Genomic DNA, 20214 nt, shown 5'->3' with positions numbered 1-20214 from the left:
CGCGGCCGACGAGGGCTTTCACTAACTAAAATACCTGTCATCTGTGCCTCTTGCTCCGCTCCCACTCCTGGGTCTCGGCAAACTCCCTGCCCTTTCTGCTTCTGTTGTTTCACTTACTTTTCTCTCATTTAATTATACAGACTGTACATGTCTATGACCTTTTTATCTGCCATTCTGAATTCTAAAAGCTTTCAGGAAACCTTTCATAATTTGTTGGCCAAGCTGTCTTGACCTCAATTCATTTTGTTATAAAAATGTGAGTTGAGGTTGTTTACAGTGTTTATTCCACTCGGAGTATATATTAGTGTGTTTCCCCGCAGAGCTATTAACGCATTTGATTATGGGGTGCTTCTTCAACCCTGCTGGGACTGTAATCTCATACACAGCCTACATATATCAGGTAACTTTTCTAAAATCAGAACAACTCTGAGTTCTCAACCATTTGTCCCCAAAAGTTTCCGGTAAGAAATTGTGGACCTTATAATATGGTAGTATTCAACTCTAGAGCCAGACTGCCTGGGTCCAAATGCAACCTGTGTGAACCCACTAGCTGTGAGACCTTAGGAGTGAGTCCTCTGTGCCTCAGTGTCCTCATCTGAGCGGACTGCACTAGCACCCACCCTCCTAGAGCTGTGAAGCACTTAGCACAGTGCTACCGGAGAGTTTTTTCCTCCCACAACTACCCTATCGGCCGGGATTTACACCCCCATTTTACAAGAAAAAGTCACAGTTCAGGGAAGGTTAACAGTGCAGTTCAAACCTTTTCACCCAAAGAGTTTAAGGTGAGGGGGAGGTCAGGAAGGGTGGTTGTCCGAAGTGGTACCCCAATCAAAATCAATGCTTTTAAAGTTCCCTTTTTATTGTATTATAATACCCATCGGAATTCTGCTTTCTAGTTTCTCATACCTGGTGTTTCCCCTCAAATCTTGCTGAAAAACTGAGTCTCTGGAAAGATGAGCCTGGTTTTCACCCCGGGCCTCGAGAGTCTCCCGCACACAGCTTGCAGGCCCCGGAGGACCCCGCACGCCAAAAGCTACGGACTTCGCCTCAGGGAGGACGACGCCCCTTTCCAGCACGTGCTCCCCTCCCGCCAGTGCAGACGCCAGGCTCCGTGGGGGGAGGCCACGCCCTTTCCGGGCACAGCCCTACCTCTTCCTCGGGAAGCCCCGCCTTCCGGGCGGGCGCAATGCCCACCGGCCCCGTGGGCACGTACCACTGAGCGTCCGGGGGTGGGCGGCTCGGGGTTGCGGAGACCAGTTTGGCTCCGGCTTGTCCCCCACACCTCTCAGCTTGAGTCCGTTCCCAGCGTCCGTCTCTCTGGGTTCCCGGAGTGGTTTCCAGGGCTCCCCCCGCTCTCCGTCCTGTAGTCGCCCCCTTCGTACGGGGTGGCGTGGCCCGGGGCGGGGATTGTGGCGGCGTGGGCGGAGCCGTGGCGGCGGACGGACGAGGAGCGGGTGAGGCGCGCGTGAAGGAGGGGTCGCGATCACTGGGGCCGGCGATCGAGGTCACGGCCCAGGGCGATTGTTGGGGAGCAGCCTGGGACCGGCGTCCGCGGCGAGGGCTGGGTTTGGCCACCACCGCGGCCACCGGCCCGCGCCTCTTGTGGACCCGGCGGCTCGGCGTCCGCGGCGGGGTCCACAGGCCTGAAAGTGACGCGGCCCTGCGGGGAGGGCTCCTTCCGCAGGGACCTGGCCTCTCCCGGAAAGGCCGACTGACGCCCCGGCCCAGGCAGACCAACTCCTGACCCCGACAGAGTCACTGGCCACCCCCACGCTCCCTCCTCAGCGCCCTCCCTCACCACGGACCACAGGCTGTGTACTTGTTCCACTTGGAGCGCGTATTAATACGTTTACACGAGGGCACCCCGACCCCTCCAAGGCTGAACGCGCAGGCACACGCCGCAGCCTGGTGCAGGGTTGCCGGATGCAGACGCCCTGACTCCGTAGGGACAGACAGACACTTCCAACCCGACTGAGACACGCTTCCCCTGTACACGTGGCTGTTCCAGAACGTACTCCCGCCCCTGACTCTGGCCCACCCGCAGCCTAGGTGAGCATCATGCTCTTCCCCTCCCACCAGAGCCCAAGGTTGGCGGCTTTGAGCTCCTAAGGCCTGGTGGTTTGGATCACACTCCTCCCAGCCCTGTGGTGCCTCCAAGACTCTTGGCCTTGGTGCTCCAGCCCCACCCAGCCTGAGGCTTTGCATCCAGCCTTGTAGTGCGCTGAAGATCTGGTCTTACAGCCCCGGGGCCTGAGCAGGCGTGGGGGCTGCTTGCGAGGTGTGGGGGTGGGGTCTAGCTCGGACATGTCCTTTGCAGGAACCTACTGTGTCATCATGGACCCAGAGTGCTCCAAGCTCCTCCCCGCTCTCTGCGCTGTTCTGGCGGACCCCAGGCAGCCCGTGGCAGATGACACGTGTTTGGAGAAGCTGCTGGACTGGTTTAAGACGGTTACTGAAGCAGGTAAGAGTGAGGGTGCTGCTGTGGTCTTCAACAGAGGTCAGAGGGTGCGCAGGGCTCCTCTGTCTTGGGGAAGGGATGTGTATCTGGTGTCACTTACTTCACATCCTAAACATTCCCCCTGGCTAATCCGGGACCCATTGGCCGAAGCCTGAGCGAGTGACCCGGAGAGCAAGAGCTTCAAGTTCTTAGTCTATTCCAGCCACGATTCAGGCTTCCTGTTGTTGAGTACGTGCTAGGTGGCTCAGAGGGCACAACAAGCTTAGTTTTTTGTTCTCAATGCATTTTTTTTTTGGTTTCTTTGTTAAGAAATCGGTTTCGTTTTCTCTCTGATTATGAAAATAATACATATATTTAAATTGAACTTGAACAACATAAAGGAGTAAAGAGGAAAATTAAACCACCATCAACATTTTTATTTCCTTCCAGCCTGTTTTCCTAACACATTATAAAGTTGTATTTTTCTTATAAAAATGAGGTCACGCTGTAATACAACTTGGTGTCATGCCTTTTCTCTCTTAACCATTATAGTGGGTGTTTTCCATACGGAACACATTGATTTTATTGACTATATGTCGTTTGCTGTATTCTATGTAATCACTCCACTATTGTTAGGTGGTGTTTCTAATGCTTTATTATTATAAATAATGCCGTCATGCCTTTCCTTGTGTATAAATCTCGTTTGTTCTCTTGGCTGATAATTGCTTTAGGATAGATTCTATGGCATTGATTTCTGCTATTTGTTACTTACTTTGGTTTACCCTGTTCTTCTAATCTCTTTTGAGTTGAATATATAGATCTTTCTTGTTTTCTATTAATAATATATGTATTGAAGGCTACACATTTTCCTCAAAGTATCACTTAGCTGCACCCTATAAGTTTTATATGTAGTACTTTTGTTGTATTTAGTCCCAAGTATTTTTTATGCTTTTCATTATGATTTTTTTTCTTTAAACATAATTTATTTACAAGGGTATATCTTTTAGGTTTAAAACAGGGGTTTCTTTTCAGTCTTTCTTATTAATTTCTAATTTATTTCATCAGGGTTAGAAAACATCTGTATTTCAGTTTCCATAAGTGTTCCATCCATAGAGTTTCCATCCTTGGAAACTATATAGTTTCCATCCTTAGTTCAAGTTTATGTTGCTCACGCCTGCTGTGTTTTTTGCTAATTTGTTTTAATTGTTTCTCAGAGATGGAAAAATCTTACACTAAGATTGTGCATTCAACAATTTTTCTTTGAGATTCTTTTTTTCCTTTGATATATACTTTGAAGTTAGGTTAGGTATGCACAGGCTTAGGCTGTTAAATCTTCTGGGATTTGTCTTTTGAACAAGGAGTTTTCTTCCTAAAGTACTGATAATGCTTTTTGCTTTGAAGTTGGTTTTGTCTGATTTTACTCTTGCTGCACTAACTTTTTTAAAATTAGAATTTGCCTGCTGTCTCTTTTCATCAGTCTACTCTGGGCTGGTCTGTGTTGTCACGCTTCATCGCTTCCTATAAACAGTATGTTGCTAGCTTTTGGCTCTTAATTTAATGTGAAGAGCTCTTTTAACAATTCAATCTGTTTCATTTGTTGAGTTTACTGTTACATTTGAACCTATTTTCACCATATCCTTTCATATTTTTTAAATTTCCCATGTCTGTCTTTGCTCCTTCATCATTTTTCTGCCCTCCACTGGATTGATAAAGCTTTCAGATTTTTAAACTCTTTCTTATGGCTTTGAAGTTATGCATTCCACTTATGTTCTTTAGTGGTTATTCTTGCAGGCAAACTGGATAAAAAAGTCACAAGTTAAAGTCAGTGCCTTTTCACATTTGCCCATGAGCCTGTTGGTCTCTGTTTCTTGCCTCACTCTTCTTCGCTTTGCTCATTTCCTCCTTACTGAACCACAGCCTTCAGCAGTTCTCTCAGCACGAGCCCTCTACAGGAACTCTCCCAGCCTTTGCCCCCAATTCCCTCTTCCCCCATCGGTACTTTTGAACAACAGCATAGTTGAGTGTAGACATTTCAAATGCCCGGTCTGGGCGAAAATGCCTATTCCATTGGCCTTTCTTGCACCAGATACTCTCAGTTTAAGAAAAAAGTATGAGAGGGGAAAAACGGTCTTCTGGTTGAATTTGCATTTCTTTTTCATAATCAGCAAGACAGAACTCTTTTCAGGTTTGTCAGCCATTTATATTTCCTGTCCATGTCCCTTACCTGCTGTTGAGGTGTTGGCTTTCTAGTTTGTTCTCCGCATTGTATCAAAGTTATGAGTCCTTTGTTGCAAATATTTTCTCCCAGTTAAACTGCTAATTCTAACAACTTGAAAGAAAGCTGGTCTGGGAGTTGCCAGAATAGTGGTCCTTTGGGGGACACGTCACGCTGTACCCCTAGTGACATGTTCCCTGGCTGGGCCTGTCTCCAGGGTCCAGTGTCCTGCTGTTACAGGAGAATCCCTGCTTGGTGGAGTTGCTGTTCCAGGTGCTGAAACCCCAGGACCTGAGCTCCGGAGTCCTCTCCTTCTCACTCCGTCTTGCAGGGATACTGGCAGCCCAGGAAAACTGCTTCCAGTATCTTCAGGTAAGCCTGGGCCTTCCCACCAAGTAGCCTGCTGAGAGGTGCGCAGCTTTCTTCTGCAGGTATATAAAGCAGTGGTGGCTGTGACATTCTCTGAGTCTCCATGTCATTTCCCCCTCCCCACCCCCACCGCCTGTGTCTTGTATAAGGTTTTTATTCCTGAGTTTAAACTCACCATGAATGAGATCAGGGTGAAGGGGCAAATCCTTGGAAATAAGACAGAAGTGGGGTTGACTCTGCTCTGACACTTACCCTCTGGCTGGACTTGCCCAAGTTCATGTCCGCTGAGCCTCGGTTTCTTGCCCTGACAGAGGCGAGCATCATGCCTGTCTCTGGTGCCGGAGGAGTCACTGAGACCATGGGTCCTGTTGAATGAATGGCTGACTAATGATAGTTTCTCCTGAGCAGCATAAGCCATGGGAACTTGGAGAATTCCCCGGAGCTATGTGTCGTACAACTTTGTGCACCCCTGGCGGGTGCAGCTGGCTTTGTCAGCTGATCCCCGCTGCGAGCCTGTCTGGTCCTGCCAGTCACGGCGATGGCATCTTAGCACCTTGCAGAGACTCACCCAGTCGTGGAGGCACACCCACTTTCTGCGAGCCCCGGGGCGGCTGTGTCAGAGCCACCGTCAGAGAGGACAGTATGGGTGCTCCTTGACAGCGCAGTTGCCCAGCCCGGCTTGCTGTGGGGCAGACTTTCCAGGCTGTCCTGTGGCACCTCGCTGCACTGAAGTGTGTTTTAGGGTGTCACTGTGCTTGCCTTCCTCATGTGCAGTCATCCACCCTCACCTGTGGTGCTTTGCAGTTTGTCAAGCACTTCAGAGTTCATAAAGTCCCCTTCGTGTTATCCTAGGAGCTGTGGCCAACAAGCCGGTCGGGACTCTGTCTCCATTTCCCAGATAAGGAGACAGTGCAGGCCCAGTATAAAAATCCTACAGAACTGGCAGACTCACACTAGACCCTGAGGACGCTGGCTGCTTGAGGGACCTGTCTCATCATCTGCTTCTCTCAGAGTAAACGCCCAGTCACAAGCAGATAGCTAGGCAGGGACAAGGAACATGGGCCAGCTGCAGGCTCTGAGCTGCAGGGCAAAGGTTGCTGTCCTCTGTCCAGGCCCCCAGCACTGGGCTGGCCTCCTGTCCCCTGTCCACCTGCTACTTCAGACTGCTGAGCGGTCTGGTAGCCCCAAGGCCCCCTCCTGGCCCGCTGCTCGGCACTTGCCCTGCTGTCTGCAGTACAGTGTCCGGGCCAGGGCCGTGCAGACAGTCTGCCTGAGGCGGGGGTGGAGCTGTGAGCCGCCCCTGGGGGCCCCCTAAATGAAGGCGGGTCCCACAGAGGGCTTCCCTGTGAGCGGCTGCCCGCAGCATCCCTCAGACCTGTGGTCCTTGTACAGTTAGACTTCTGTCCCTGAGTGATTGAAGGTGCGTCTCCAAGGCCCCATGGTCCCTGTCCTGGGCCTGAGGTGACTGGACGGTTTCTGTCCCTTGAGGGTAGGGCTGTGGCTGGGCAGGATACCCAGGTCCTGGGCTGGGCTGAGCGGGGGGGGCCTGTCATCGAGACGGACTCGGCTCAGAGCCAGTAACTACCCCAGGGGGGCTCGCTCTGTGACAGGCAGTGCCAGGCTTGCCCACACACCAAGCTGAAGCCCAGTGGTGATCAAGAATCTTACGCAATCGGCAGGAAATTGTACCGTGGACATCTGTATGCTGATAGGGGTAGAGTGGGGAGTTAGCCACTGTCCGCCGGGGGGCTCAGCTCTGTGGGGGAGGTGGGCTCCCACGGTTGTAAGGGGTTTGAATGTGTGGGGTGGGGGGCAGGCCTGACACACCAGGTGTGCTGGGACATTGGGTGAGGGACACCTGGAGGTGGGTGGTGCCCTGGTGGACCCACATGCCAAGCTCAGGAGTTCAGTAGGCTGTGGAGACCCCTGGGGGTCCTTGGTCAGAGCTGGGCCTGTGGAGACGGAGCTGGTGGTGCTGCTCTGGAGAATTGTGACGGGACTGATGAACCATTCTCCTCTGGGAGGCAGGCAGCGGCTCTGTGGCCGCCATTGGCTGGCACTGGTGGCCACCTGCCACGGCTCAGGAGCACAGCTGCCAAGGGGCTCTCTGTTGGCGGCACATGAGAAAGTTCCCCAAAGAAGTGCCTGGACAGCCCCAGTGAGAGGAGAGCCATCTCTGAGCGCCTGTGCCCTCGGAACATGCCCAGGTCACCACTCCTTCTCTGCTTCCCAGCAGGGGGAGTTGCTGCGGGGGCTCTTCGGGGAGTCAGGCCCCCTGGGCCGAGCAGCCTGGACGGCCCCCACCGTGCGCAGTGGCTGGATCCAGGGCTTGCGCTCCCTGGCCCAGCACCCCAGCGCCCTGCACTTCCTGGTGGGCTGCGGTGAGTGCCCCGCATGCCCCCTGTCACCTTGCCTGGTGTGGTACTCTCTTCTCTTCTCTGAAAGTGGCTGGGGTGTCACGGGGCTGTCTGGGGGAACTAAGGGCTAGTGTCCTTGGGCACACAGGGAAGTCTAGCAGCTGGGCTGGCTCTGGAAGGAATTGGGAAGCAGAGAATGTTTCTGTGGGTTTAAAGCCGCAGTGGGAAACAGTGCTGATCGCCCGTAAAACTGCCGCTCCAAGTGTTTGGCTTCTGAGCAGAGGGCCGTGGCCTCTGACGGTGCCTCCTGCAGGCCGGGCGCAAGGCCTTACCCTGGGGTTCTGGCGTCTGCGGATTGAAGCCATGTCTCCGCTGAACCCTGTTCTCTCCGCTCCCCTCCCTGCTAGGTGCCCTGGGCACCATCTTCTCCTTGCAGGGAGACCCCAGCCTGTTTGTGGCCTCGGCGGCCGGGCAGCTCCTGGCACACGTCCTGGCTCTGTGTATGCGAGGCCAAGCCGAGGAACACCCCGGCCCGCAGGCTTCTGACTGGCCGACGTGTGCCCAGCAGATCGTGGACCACGTAGAAGAGTCCCTGCGCTCCGCCGACAGCCCGCAGGTCACGCAGGCCCTGAACGTCCTGAGTACCACGTTCGGGCACTGCCACAGCCCTTGGACACAAGCCCTCTGGGTGCGGCTGAGTCCCCTCGTGGCCTGTCTGCTCGAGAAAGACCCCGTCCCCGCCGCACACTCGCTGGTGGACCTCCTCCTCAGCGCGGCCCGGTCAGGTCCCCAGGGGCGCGGCTGGGCAGGGGCAGAGGGCGGGTGTGCTGTCTCCCTCGGGAGGCCCCAGGGCAGCGGTCACACCTGGGGCCGCACCTCACTGGCTCCCCGAGCTCGGCCTCCAGTAGCGGGAACAGCATGGGGTCTGAAAGCCGCACACCTGGGAAGGACCTTCTGTGCCTGGTGGACACGCCCAGCCCTAGGGCAGCAGCCCCACTGGGCACCGTGTGGCCTTTGGTGGTGGGACAGGAATCACTTTCTTTTTCTGGGGCCTTCTCTGCAGTTCTCCTGTGCTGAGTGCTGACTGTGGCCTGTGGGAGACCTTGGCACAGACCCTGAGCCATCTGAGCTGCACGCAAGCAGGGCCTCTGGCTTTGGGGGTCCTGAAACTGCAGGCCTGGTGAGGATTGGGGTTCACTGTGTTGGGGGGCAGTGGAGAGGTCTCAGCCCAGGCCTCCGTGGTCTGGGAAGTACAGGGGGCTCCGGGAGCCAAAGCAGTTGCAGGCTGCCACCCGGGGTGATCGCCAGGCCAGACCCTGGTGCAGGCTGCGGCTTCCGCATTCTTTAGTGAAGGATAACCTCTTCCAACAACAGCTGTAGAGGCTCCACGCATAAAACAGACACTTGGAGCCTCTCTGCCTAGAGTTGGGCTGGGTTGGTACCTGGACTGGCTCACCCCGCTGCCCTCCGCCCCCTCCTTGTGGCCTCAGCCTGTGAACCCTGGACTGCCACCATGTGCACACCTTGGGGTGGGTACTAGGGGCTGCAGGGTGGTTTGGGGGACCCAGGAGGCAGGAATGGCTGGACAGCTTCGTGGAGGGACAGGGATGTGCGCCCCTCGGAAGTGTGCATGGGGTCCTGAGAGGGGAAGGATGGGACGTCATTCCAGGGTTCTGTGTGGATGAGAACTGGTCGTGTTGGCCTGGGCCAGGGCTGAAAGTGGCCTCAGGACCCACTCCTCAGAGGGACGGGAGCAGCTATGCCCGGCTCTGGTCTCCAGGGCCTCTGGGTGCTCAGAGAGGAAGTGCTCCACGAGGGTGGAGGACCGAGGAGCCGGCCTAGAAGGAGGGCTCTGTGCTGGCTTAGTCCCCCAGCCCAGCCCAGGTCCAAGCACGCGGCTAGCCCCTCTTCTAGATGTAGGAAAGGACATCTTGACTGAGCGGGAGATGGAGCTCCCGGGAATGCTCCCAGAGTTGGGGACTGCCCCGTGGCTCTGGGCTGGCGTGCTCATTGGAGGGGTGGGGCTGTGGCCAAGCCCCCCGTGGGCTGCTCCTGGGGCCTGGGGAGGCGCTTCTTAGCAGCCCCCATGGAGCGCCACGCCGTGGCCTGGGTGCCTCCCAGTGCCTGCCAGGAAGCTGTTTGTCAAGGGGGTGCTCAGATGCCCAGTGCCAGCCCCTCCGCCCCCAACTTGCTGGGGCCACCAGTAGGAGGGCAGCCAGCTTGCCTCAGGTTGGGGAGCAGCATTCACCACCTTCTCTGTCCTCAGTCCACAGACCCTGAGGGCCCAGGCCTTTGGTGTCCTCCTCCAGCCCCTGGCCTGTGTCCTGGAAGCCGCTGCTCAGGCCCCTGGGCTCCCAGGTACGCCCCTGGGAAGGGTGGGTCGGCATGGGAGGGTGGGACCCTGGTCAGGGCAGGCTGATGGGCAGCAGGAGACGCGCTTGCTGCCCAACTTGGAATAAAGGTGGCTGGACGTGGGCTGCCGTCTTAGCTGTGACTGCTGCTCACGTCTTCACGTCCTGGTCCCAGAGTTAATGGGCAGCGTCACCCCAGTGGGCATCATGGTGGCCCCAGAGCAGCCAGCCTTTGTTCCCCCACTGCAAGCCTTGGGCCTGGGCCATGTAGTGGTCCCTGAGCCAGTCCCGTGTGGGCTCTGACGGACGCGTGGGTCTCCTCTGCTGTGACTTGACTTGCTTCAGCCGCACAGCGGGTGGAGGATTAGCGCAGGATTCAACACCGGTGCCCATGTCGGACAGAGCTGAGCCTCCTGACCTACGGGCTGTGGGGAGAGCTGGGGCTCGATTGCTCGCAACCCCTGCAGACAGGTTCAGACCCCAGTTCTGGCCAGCTGGACGTCACCCTGGGCAAGCCACCCAGTCCTAATGTCTGACGGGTGGTGGCCAAGGGGGTGGTGACCGGTGGCCAGGCCTGCGGTGGCTGTGCAGCAGATGCCCCACTAAGAGGAGCTGTTTCTTGTTCGATCTCCAGGCCTGCCAGCTGGGACCACGGGTGACTCCGTGGTGGTGGACACGCTCCTGTCCTCCAAGTCGGCCTGTGTGGGTCTCCTGTGCCAGACCCTGGCCCACGTGGAGCTGCTGCAGCCCATGGTAGGTGTGGCCCTGGCTGGCGTCCACACTGGTGGCGTGCCTCGCGGTCTTTGACCCTCCTTTCTCCCCCAGCCCCAGCGTCCCTCACCCTGGCCCCAGGCGCCCCTGCTTGGAGCTGCGGTGGCAGTCCTGCGGTTCTGCAATGGCTCGGCAGCCCCCACCTCTGACGTGGGGGGCCGCCTCTGTGTCATCCTGGTGGGTTGTGTCCGGGTGCAGCGAGCAGCCCTCGATTTCCTGGGGACGCTGGCTCAGGGATTAGGTGAGTGAGGAGGCCTTCTCGCACAGCTCTGGCGTGGGCCACGCCCCACAAGCCACACTTTCCTTGGTGCTCCCAGACGTCCTGGGACTGCTGTCTTCCGCGTGTTGTCTCTGGGGCGGGGCTTCAGCAGACCAGTGGGTTCTGCTCCTGCTGTCCTTGCATTGACGCAGTCCCTCCTGTGCCGGGGAGGCCCTGGAGTGGGAGGTTGGGGTACTTCACCTACCCATGTCTGTCTCAGGCCCTCAAGAGTTGGTGACGCAGGTGCTTGCTGTCCTCCTGGAATACCTCAAGAGCCCTGACTCCAGCCCCACGGTACAGGCACGGGGTGCGGGGAAGGTGGGGAAGGGGAGGCAGGTAGAGTTGGGGGGAAACCCCTTCCAGCCCTCATTGGCGCCAGAGTGAGCTTTGAGGGGCAGGACTGCAGGGGGTTTGGCCCAGGGCCTGGTGCTGATGAAGACCGGTGCTGGGTGTGCTGGGCCAAGGAAAGCAGGTGACGTCCAGGCTTCTTAGGGGGCTCTCGATGGGAGGCGTGAATGGGAGCCAGATGGCCCCTGCGCTTGGGGCCCACACGCTCAGCGGTGTTCTCTGCAAACTCAAACGTACCATCCTCACAGCGCATGATTGAGTCGGGCCCTGGTGGTTACAGAGTTAATGCCACACGCTGCTGAGCCAGCAGTGGGGCTCTGGGTGACAGGCCTGCGCACTCGGGGCAGAGGTGCCCTGTGCAGTTTGTCATGTCTCGGTGCAGCAGTCCTGTCTCCCCAGCAGGGCTGGGTCCTGACGAGGGCGGCTTCCTCTCTGTCTCACCGTCTGGGATACCAGTTCTGTTTCCCGGTGCTTCTGCCTCATAGAAACGAGGCCTGGGTGCCCTCCCCCCGCACCCTGCCCCCATCTCATACCCATGGCAGGGGCAGGAGCAGAGAGGTGAACAGCGGTAGGCAGGCCGGACGGCCACCCCTGCTGACCTGCAGCCCCACTCTGCCCCCTCCAGGTTCTGAAGAAGGCCTTCCAGGCCGCACTCAGGTGGCTCCGGAGCTCACCCAAACCTTCTGGCTGCTGCGACATGGACCCCCACAGCCAGCAGTTCCTCAGAGGTAACCCAGGCCTCCCAGGGGTAAAGCGAGGGGTGGCAGGGGTGGAGGTGGTGGGACGGGTGTGAGCCGGGCCACTCTGAACCGCCCTCCCGCCCCAGAGCTTCTCCCTGTGCTGCAGAAGCGCCTGTGCAGCCCCTGCTGGGAGGTGAGGGACTCGGGCCTCGAGTTCCTGACCCAGCTGACCAGACGCTGGGGAGGTGAGTGCAGGGCACGGGGGCCTTGGCACACTGGGAGCCTGGGCCACGAAGACTGCCCTTGGGAGTGGGGGGGGGCTGCGGGCTCCACCTGTGGTCACAGCTGGCTCTGGCCCTTGGACCCCCAGGGCAGGCTGGCTTCAGACACACACTCCTGGCCTCAGAGGTGCCTGAGCTCGCCGAGCAGCTCCTGCGAGACCCTGAGAGTTACGTCCGCGCCAGTGCGGTGAATGCCATGGGGCAGCTTTCTAGCCAGGGGCTGCGCGCCACCTCCGCCAGCCCTGAGTACCCAGGAGGCCAGCAGGTAGGAGGCGGCACGACCATGCAGGCAGGCCATCCCCAACAGCCATTCTGATGCCCAGGGTGGGTGGTCTGGGGTCAGGGCTCTGTCAGGCATGTTCCCGAACCTCCTACTCAGCCTCCCAGGACCCCTGTCATTGGGTGTGGTCACCTCCATTGGACAGTTGAGCCTTGGAGGGCTCCGTAGGACGCGTTGCTTGTAGGCTTGTTGTCGGGGGGCTCCCCCTGCTGTGCCGCGAGTCAGCAGGAGCCCCACCCTCTCTCTTGTCCTCTCCTCTCTCCAGAAGAGCCTGCTCCTGGACCTTCTGCACATCCTGTCCGCCGACTCGGAGGGCTTCCCCCGGAGGGCTGTCATGCAGGTCTTCACTGAGTGGCTGAGGGACGGCCACGCCGAAGTGGCCGAGGACCCAGAGCAGTTTGTGGCCAGGGTGCTCCAGGTGGCGAGCCAGGACCTGGACTGGGAGGTCCGGGCCCAGGGCCTGGAGCTGGCGCTGGTGTTTCTGGCTCAGACGCTGGGCCAGCCCGCCTCCTACTGTCCCTGTACCATGGCCCCCCCCGAGGTGGCCCCGCCTGGCCGGCTGGCCCAGGCCCTACAGGCGCTCTGCCGAGTGCGGCTCTTTGAGTTTGCCTTTCGAGCCTTGTTTGACTGTGACCGACCCGTGGCCCAGAAGTCCTGTGACCTCCTCCTCTTCCTGAGGGCCAGGGCTGCTCCCTGTGGCAACCCACAGGATGCGGGGAGCAGTCCCAATGTGGCCTCTGCGGAGGCTGCCCTGCAGAGGTGGCGGGCGGGCCAGCAGGGCCAGCCCCAGGAGGACCTGGAGCCCGAGGCTGTGATGGCCGTGCTGAGGTCCGTGGACCTGGAGGGCCTTCGGGGTGCCCTGGCTGAGAGCAGTGACCACGTGGAGAAGAGCCCTCGGTCCCTCCTGCAGGACATGCTGGCCACCGTGGGCACCCTGGTGGAGAACGAGGCCGACTGCTACTGAGGCAGCCCAGTGGTGACCTCTCGGGCCCTGTGCCGCTGAGCTTTGTCCCTTCCTCAGGTCCCAAGGGCTCCAGCTCAGCCTGGCTGCACCAGGGATCCACAGGAAAGCCAGACCAGGTGAGACCAGCAAGGTCAGAGTCACACATTTTGATGTATTATTAAAGTGGCTTTTTCTACTAACAATGATTGACAGCCGCATGGAGACAGCGCCACGTTCTCAGAGGCCCCAGGAGCAGGCCCCAGGCCTGGGGGGCTGGTGGAAGTGACTGAGGAGGGCTCTTCCTGTAGGACATCCATGTGCTTCCTGGATATGGGAGGGCGTCCTCTGCTTGGACCCCACTGTGCCCCAGGGATGACAAAAGGTCAGAAAGCAAATAGCTCAGGCTGGAGAGTGTCCGGCCTTAGGCCCTAGCTCCTCACGACAGCGACCCCAGGTCCAACCAAAGTCAGGTTTCTAGCCTCTGAATCCTCAAAATCACCCCGAGTCTAGTGATTCAAAGCTCACTGTCTTGACCAGGCAGGTAGAGCTACCAGTGGTAACATCTGGGGGAGTTGAGATCCAGTCCCGTCCTTGGGGACCAAACAGGTACACCGGTCCTGGCTCTGCCTTTCTGGGCTGTGTGACCCTGGGTGACTCATTTCCTCTCGGAACCTGATTCCCTGTCTGCAAAACAGATTTTGCCATTTGCCCCCCAGAGGTAAGCGTCCTAACGTTTTAAAGTGCCCAGCACAAAGAAGAAAGAGAAATTTAAAAATATTTGAACTAAATGAAAGTACAGCAAAATTTGTGGGCTGCTTAGAGGGAAACTTACAGCATTGAATGCTTATCTTCGAAAGAAGAAACCTCAAATCAATAAGCTTCCACCTTAGGAAACTGGGGAAAAAAGAGCAAATTAAATTCAAAGGAAGCAGAAGAAAAAAATAGAGCAGAAATCAGGTTAAATAGAAAATGAAATCAATAGAATCATCTAAACCAAAAGCTGATTCTTTGATCAATAAAATTGACAAGCCTGTAGCCAGGCTTTTCTCCCTAAAAAAAGAGGACACAAATCACTAAAATCAGACATAAAATCAGACAAATCACTAAAATCGGACATCATTACAATACCCATGGACATCGAAAGGATCGTAAATACTGTGAACAACCGTATGCCCATAGATTTGATAACAGACGAAATGGACCAGGTCCCTGAAAGACGCAGTCCGCCAAAACTCGCACAAGAAGAAACATAATTTGAATAGACCTGTTTCTATGAAAGAAATTGAATCAATAATTAATAACCTTCCAAAACAGAAAGCGTGAGGCCCACGTGGGTTCACTGGTGGATTCTACTAAACATTTAAGGAAGAAATGATAGCAGTTCTCTCCGGTCTCTTCCAGAAGAAAGAAGCAGAGGGAGTATTTCCTGATTCATTCTGTGAGGCCAGCATCCCCCTAACACCAAATCCAGACAAAGACATTCTCTCTCATGAACATAGGTATAAAAATCCTCACCAAAATATTACCAACTTGAATCCAACAATGTATACAAAGAATTATGCACCATGACCAGCTGGGGTTTGTCTCAGGTACCCAAGCTCCTTCAACATTTGAAAACCAGAAAAGAGAAGGGCTTGGAGAATCAGGAGAGGTTTTTATGGGCCAGACCCAGAAGTCACATGTCATCATGCACGTCCTGTGGTCCGGACGTCATGGAGCATGCCCAGTGACGGAAGGTTCTGGGAGGTAGAGGGCCGAGTGAACGGGAGCGAGTGTCGCTGTCGGCTGCACCACACAGCCGCTCGGGCTGCAGCCTTGTTCCCGTAGGCTCTGGGCCATCTAACTGCTGCTCACTGCCTGTGAGAAACTTCCATGTGGGGATTGGAGGCCGAGGAGGACCCACTACCCCCCCCCCCCCCCCCCCCCGGTGCACGTCCCGGGGTCCTGCATCCGCACGGGCAGGTCTGCAGCTCCGGTGTCTCAGGAACCGGCTTTGCATTCTGATTTTGCTTCTCTTACCACCCAGTCTGCTGCGGTTCCCTGAGGTTTGGGCAGGGTGCGAGGGCAGGTTTAATTCTGAATCATTCCTCCCCAAGAGCACAGCCCTTCGGGTTCAGTTTCAATTGGGGTGAGTCTTCTGTTTGCTCCCCACTTGGGGCAGGATTGGCCTTGTCTTCTCCCCTTGTCCCACCCACAAGGACACTGAACAGGTAGATATTGGCAGGTAAGGGCAAATGCTCTGGACAGAGGGGCACCAGCCAATCAGAATGGACTTTGGCTGGTATGCCCAGTCAAGGTGCTGCAGCCCAACATCACTGTTGCTAAGCAGATTTTTCTTTCCAGTGAAAGCAGGCTATATTAAGTGGCCAACCATCACACAGCAAACAATGAAAAATGTTGGATAACATACTCAAAACCCTCAGTTCAGGAACGCTGAAGTGCTGCCAAGACAGCGGGGAAAGTTGCAGCACTCAGATACAAGCCCCTCGGCAGGGAGGGAGGAGGCCCTGCTCATTGCCCCCCCCCCCCCGCCCCGCCCCAGCCCCAGGCAGTAACAGCCACAGTCCTCAGTGAATAGGGACTGAAAGGTCACACCAATTTTGACCCAATATGTAGTTACCCAGGAAGTGAATGTGTCCAAACGTGTCCGTGAGGAGAAAAACAAGCTGATGTAGCTGGGTACCGTGGCCACACCCACCTGCTCCTGTGTCACAGGCCGTGGGCCGGTCAGCGACCTCTCCCACCTGTAAGCTGGACCAGTAAAGCCATCCTCTCAGTGCTGTGGGCTCCTAGAGGCAGAGAAGGGCCTTCTACACGCATCTCCAGCCCTAGATGCCGGTACAGGCTGGCACATAGTAGGTCTGTATAGCCCACACTCGCATCTGGGCAACTTAGGGCATTCAGCAGGTGCGGACTGTGTGAGGTTGGGTGGCTGCTGACCAGGGCCCTTGAAAGAGGCTGTATCAGTTAGCCACAGCTGTGGAACAAGTAACCGGTGCGGTTCCAGTGATTTGAAACATGTTACTGTTTCTGAAGTCGGGCCAGCCAGTTGCTCTGGGCTTGCTCTGTGCATCTGTGGCCAGCGAGAGCTAGCTGGTCGACGGTGGTCTCAGCTAGGATGACCCAGGCTTCACGTTTGCTCGCTGTCCAGCAGACCAGCCCAGGCTGATTCTCGTGCTTGTTTTCTCAGGAGTCTAAGACAGCAGGCAGAAGCATGCCTGGCCCTTGAGGCCTAAGCTCAGAACTGGCCTTCAGAGGGGTAGTGGTCTCGGGACAGGACTGTGCCCTGTGTGAGCCAGGCCCAGATCTCAGGCAGCTTTACAGCCAGCACAGAAGGTGTGCTGAGTGACTGAATGACAAGTGAGCTCCTGTAGCTGGTGGCCCCGAGGAATAGTCCCAGAGCCGCCTTCTCAGGGAGCAGGCATAGATTGGGGTGGGGGCATTGTCGGCACTCAAGGAAGCCCCCACCCCTGCCTGCCCAAAAATCTCGAATCTCATCTCCATTGGGACGATCTTCGCTGAACTGTCTGTTCTTGTCTGAGCCAAGATGTGTCGCCATGGAAACCACTTGGCAAACATGCCGGCAGGCAGAGGCAGCAAACAGCAGCTCCCTGGTGCCTATTGGAAGACATGATGGGGCCAGCCCAGCAGCCTGTCTCCAAAGACCCCAGCCCCCTGTGGGATTTCTTCTGCAGGCACCTTCAGGGACCCAGACTCGAGGAGAAGCAGGAAGGCCAGGCCACAACGCCACAGGAGCAGGAGTCCTTGGCACCCTGGCTCATTCTTAAACACCTGTAGTGTCTGAGGCTGGGGCTGCAGGCTGAGGTGCAGGGAGGGCAGGAGGCTTCTCCACGCCACCTGGATCTGCCTAGTCAGCGGTGGGGGTGGCACCCTTGTCCATTTGGCTGAAAGGATAGGGACCCCACATCACGGCCCATTTTTAGAACTGGCTGTAATGAGATGCCTGGGGTCTGAGCCGAATATGTCTTATGTGCAGGGGATGGTGGGCTGACCGGGGCTGGCTGCCTGAAGCCTCGGCTGGCTCTGTTTGGGGGCCTGGCACTGGGCTCCCCTGTCCTCCGCCCTGGGTTCCTAGGGCGAGGAACCTTCTGGATGAGCAGGGGGTACGTCTGGACTTCCAATTTCACGTGCCCTCTGGAGGCAGCCGCAGGCTTGACAACCTAATTCCTGTCCATTGTTCCTGTGCCTTGGCCAGCATGGCAGGGACGGGCATGTGGCCAGGCGGGTACCCGACACCTTCCATGTATAAGTAGTTCTAGGCCTGAACACGTTGCTTTTCTTAGGTTCCAGTTCTCTGTCCCCAGGTAACAAACCGGAAAATCCTCGCAGTGACTCGCGTCAAAAGTAGGATTGAGTCAGAATCTGCTTGTAGGAATTTATCCGAATAGGGCGACGATTGGGTACCTGTGCAACAAAGGCTTATGGGGACAAGACTGTCACAGTGAGATACTGAGCAAAGTAGTGAGAAACGGGAAAATCTGCATGTCCCAAACCAGGTGATTCATCCATGAAGCAAAACACGGCGCAGACCAGTGAGGGTGCCGACTGCGGGCTCTGCACAGGAAGGGTGTCTCGAGAGAAGTGCCAGCAGGACAGAGGCCGTAGTGCAAGTCCCTTAAAAACATACTTAAATATGGAAGAAAAAAGTTATCTGAAGGTTGTCTGACAAAACGCTGAGAGGTCACGTTATGGGGTCTTCTTTTTGTTTTTATTTGTCAGAATTTTCCAAATCTTTACAATGGACATCTGCTGGTATAGCATCATTCCCTGTCCCTTGCAGTCTGGGGCCGATGGTGACAAATCTCTCAGCCATCCGTGGGGGCATTTCTCCAGAATGAGGCCAGGAGGACGGGGGGCAGGCTGCCTGGAAGCTGCAGTCAGCGGGAGCAACACTTGCTCAAAGGAAGAACTTTTTGTAAAAGTTTGCAAAGGAAAAGGGCAGCTTGGGGAGTCTCCACGTGGGAGTGGTAATACCACCTTCATGGCTGGGCTCCTCCCTGAACTTGGAGTCCTCTGCTGCGTGGGGTAGTGGCACAGGGTCCTGGCGCACTCACAGCTGTGGGCAGAGTGGGGGTGCCATCCTCCTGGCCGCTGGCAGGAGGCCATGGACCAGCCATGATGACCTGGACACAGGAGAAAAGGTGGCCCTCATGCAAGGTGTATGTGGAGACTGAGCCCCTCCTTCCCTCAAGCGAGCTCCCCCAGCCCACTGGCCCTAGACAGGACCCCTGGGGAGTGGAATGAGAGACCTGGAAGCTGGCAATGGCCCAGCCCCAGCATGGTGGATTGCCAGGGAGGGGCTCCTGAGCTTCCAAAAGTGCAGGGGCGTGGGGGCTTCTGCTGGGAGGGGGGCCCAACACAGCTAGAGGGGCCAGGAGGTGGAGATTCTTCCTGGCCACCCAGGTGACCTTGGGCCTGGCCCGAGTGCCTGTCCCCACCTCTCCTGTTCACTGTGCCTCCTGAGTCGTAACCCAGAACTAGTGTAGCTGCGTCAGTTAACACCTCTGTCTGGATCCCACAGACAGGAAACCAGGGCGAAATCACCCTGCTCAGCGTTAGAGGACTCTGGGGCCCTGCCTGCCGCCCAGTCCACTTCCAGTTACAGTGACTTAAGTTTCCCTCATCCTTGTGCTTCCCAGGGGGCGATGGGCACAGCACCAGCCTCAGGTCCTGGGAAGTGGGCTGTCAGGAAGGAGGCCTGGTGTCCCTGGGCCTAGGGGAGGGTCCTGGGAACGCAGCACTTTCCTGTCTCTGGTTGAGGTGCAGCCCAGAGGAGCAGGGCCCGTAGCCGCTGGGCTGAGGGGGGCCAGGAGTCTCCGACCCCAGAAGGGAGCCTCTCGCCTCACCCCTGGGAACGCAGTGCCAGGGCTGTCCCTCAGGGTCCCTCCCAGCTGTGGTGGCAGGGAGACAGTCTGAGGCCTCCCACTGGATTCCAGCACCAGGCTGGGAGGGGTCTGAGAGCAAAGGGCAGAGCTGCTTCCCACCCACCCAGGTCCCGCCCACCCAGGAAAGCTGCGCCCCCTTAACAGGACGCTCCATTGGTGTGTGGGTTTGCTGCGCGGTGGAATGAACCATCTCTGCCCAGGGGCGAGGGCAGCCCCTACGCCAGTCCTAGGACATTCCCTCTCTGCACCCCTGAGCTACTGCCCTCGCTAGCTCCTCCTGTCACACCGCGAATCCTGCAAGCAGTCTGGGCCTCCAAGTTCCCACCAGCCCATCACCCTCAGGCCTCCCCACGCGACTTTGCCCCACTCCTCCATAGCACGGCCTCGTCCAAGGAAGCCCCCAGAAGCCCCCAGGACAAGTCCAAAGGCCTCTTCCCATCCTGCCCCTCCAGGACCCCCTCCTTTCTGGGTCCCCAGACAGACATGCACCCTGCTCCCTCCACAGTGCTTGTCCCTGGTCCCTCCCGGACACCTGGCTGAGTAGACACGGCAGTAAAGTTCTCAGGGCCCACCTGGTGGGGCTCCTGGTGAGGCTGTCTAGGACAAAAAGGACGGTTACCTCACAGGCTTGTTACAAGGCGGAGAAGATGATATAGTCAATCATTTAGCATACTGGGCCTGGTATGTAAAAAGTTCTAAAAAACATGGTAATTACATTCTAATAGCAGGGCTGCCGAGCGAAGAGGGAGTTCCCAGGGGCAGTGATGACACGGCCAGGCTGCGTGTCATATATTGGAGTTGCACCCCCACGTTCCTGGGGTAACCCTGATACCAGTGCCTTCTCCCGGGAGCTCTGGATTACCTCTCTCACCGGGGGCCTCGCCTGGCCATTCTGCCTTTACTTTTCTCACCCGCTTAGTTTTAGATCTCGGGCTCCAACCCCCCGTCCTCCCCCAGGTATTTCTGGGGGCATCAGGGGCATCCCACCCACTCTGCAGGAGGTCAGCAGAGGTCAGG

At 57.0% G+C, this 20214-nt stretch overlaps 1 protein-coding gene across 3 annotated transcripts; it reads left to right on the top strand.

Annotated features, from left to right (window-relative positions):
* The first annotated feature begins 1336 nt into the window (after positions 1 to 1336).
* On the top strand, positions 1337 to 13491 carry BRAT1 (BRCA1 associated ATM activator 1). 3 transcript variants are annotated; one of them, XM_033096853.1, is made up of 14 exons: positions 1337 to 1454; positions 2318 to 2461; positions 4870 to 5024; positions 7255 to 7402; positions 7786 to 8158; positions 8442 to 8558; positions 9645 to 9736; positions 10364 to 10482; positions 10555 to 10741; positions 10980 to 11053; positions 11733 to 11835; positions 11934 to 12032; positions 12158 to 12333; positions 12614 to 13491. In XM_033096853.1, exons 2-14 carry the CDS (start codon positions 2335 to 2337, stop codon positions 13310 to 13312), a joined length of 2469 nt encoding a protein of 822 aa, XP_032952744.1. In that variant the 5' UTR covers positions 1337 to 1454; positions 2318 to 2334; the 3' UTR covers positions 13313 to 13491. The 3 variants fall into 3 exon arrangements, with proteins under 3 accessions (XP_032952744.1, XP_032952745.1, XP_032952742.1); XM_033096854.1 differs by having other exon boundaries at positions 1447 to 2049; positions 7258 to 7402; XM_033096851.1 differs by having other exon boundaries at positions 1448 to 2049.
* The last annotated feature ends 6723 nt before the right edge of the window (positions 13492 to 20214 follow it).

This window comes from Rhinolophus ferrumequinum, chromosome 24, assembly GCF_004115265.2.
Source record: "Rhinolophus ferrumequinum isolate MPI-CBG mRhiFer1 chromosome 24, mRhiFer1_v1.p, whole genome shotgun sequence".
NCBI lineage: Eukaryota > Metazoa > Chordata > Mammalia > Chiroptera > Rhinolophidae > Rhinolophus > Rhinolophus ferrumequinum.
Note: the sequence above shows the minus strand (reverse complement) of the source record. Positions and strands in the feature narration are given on the sequence as shown.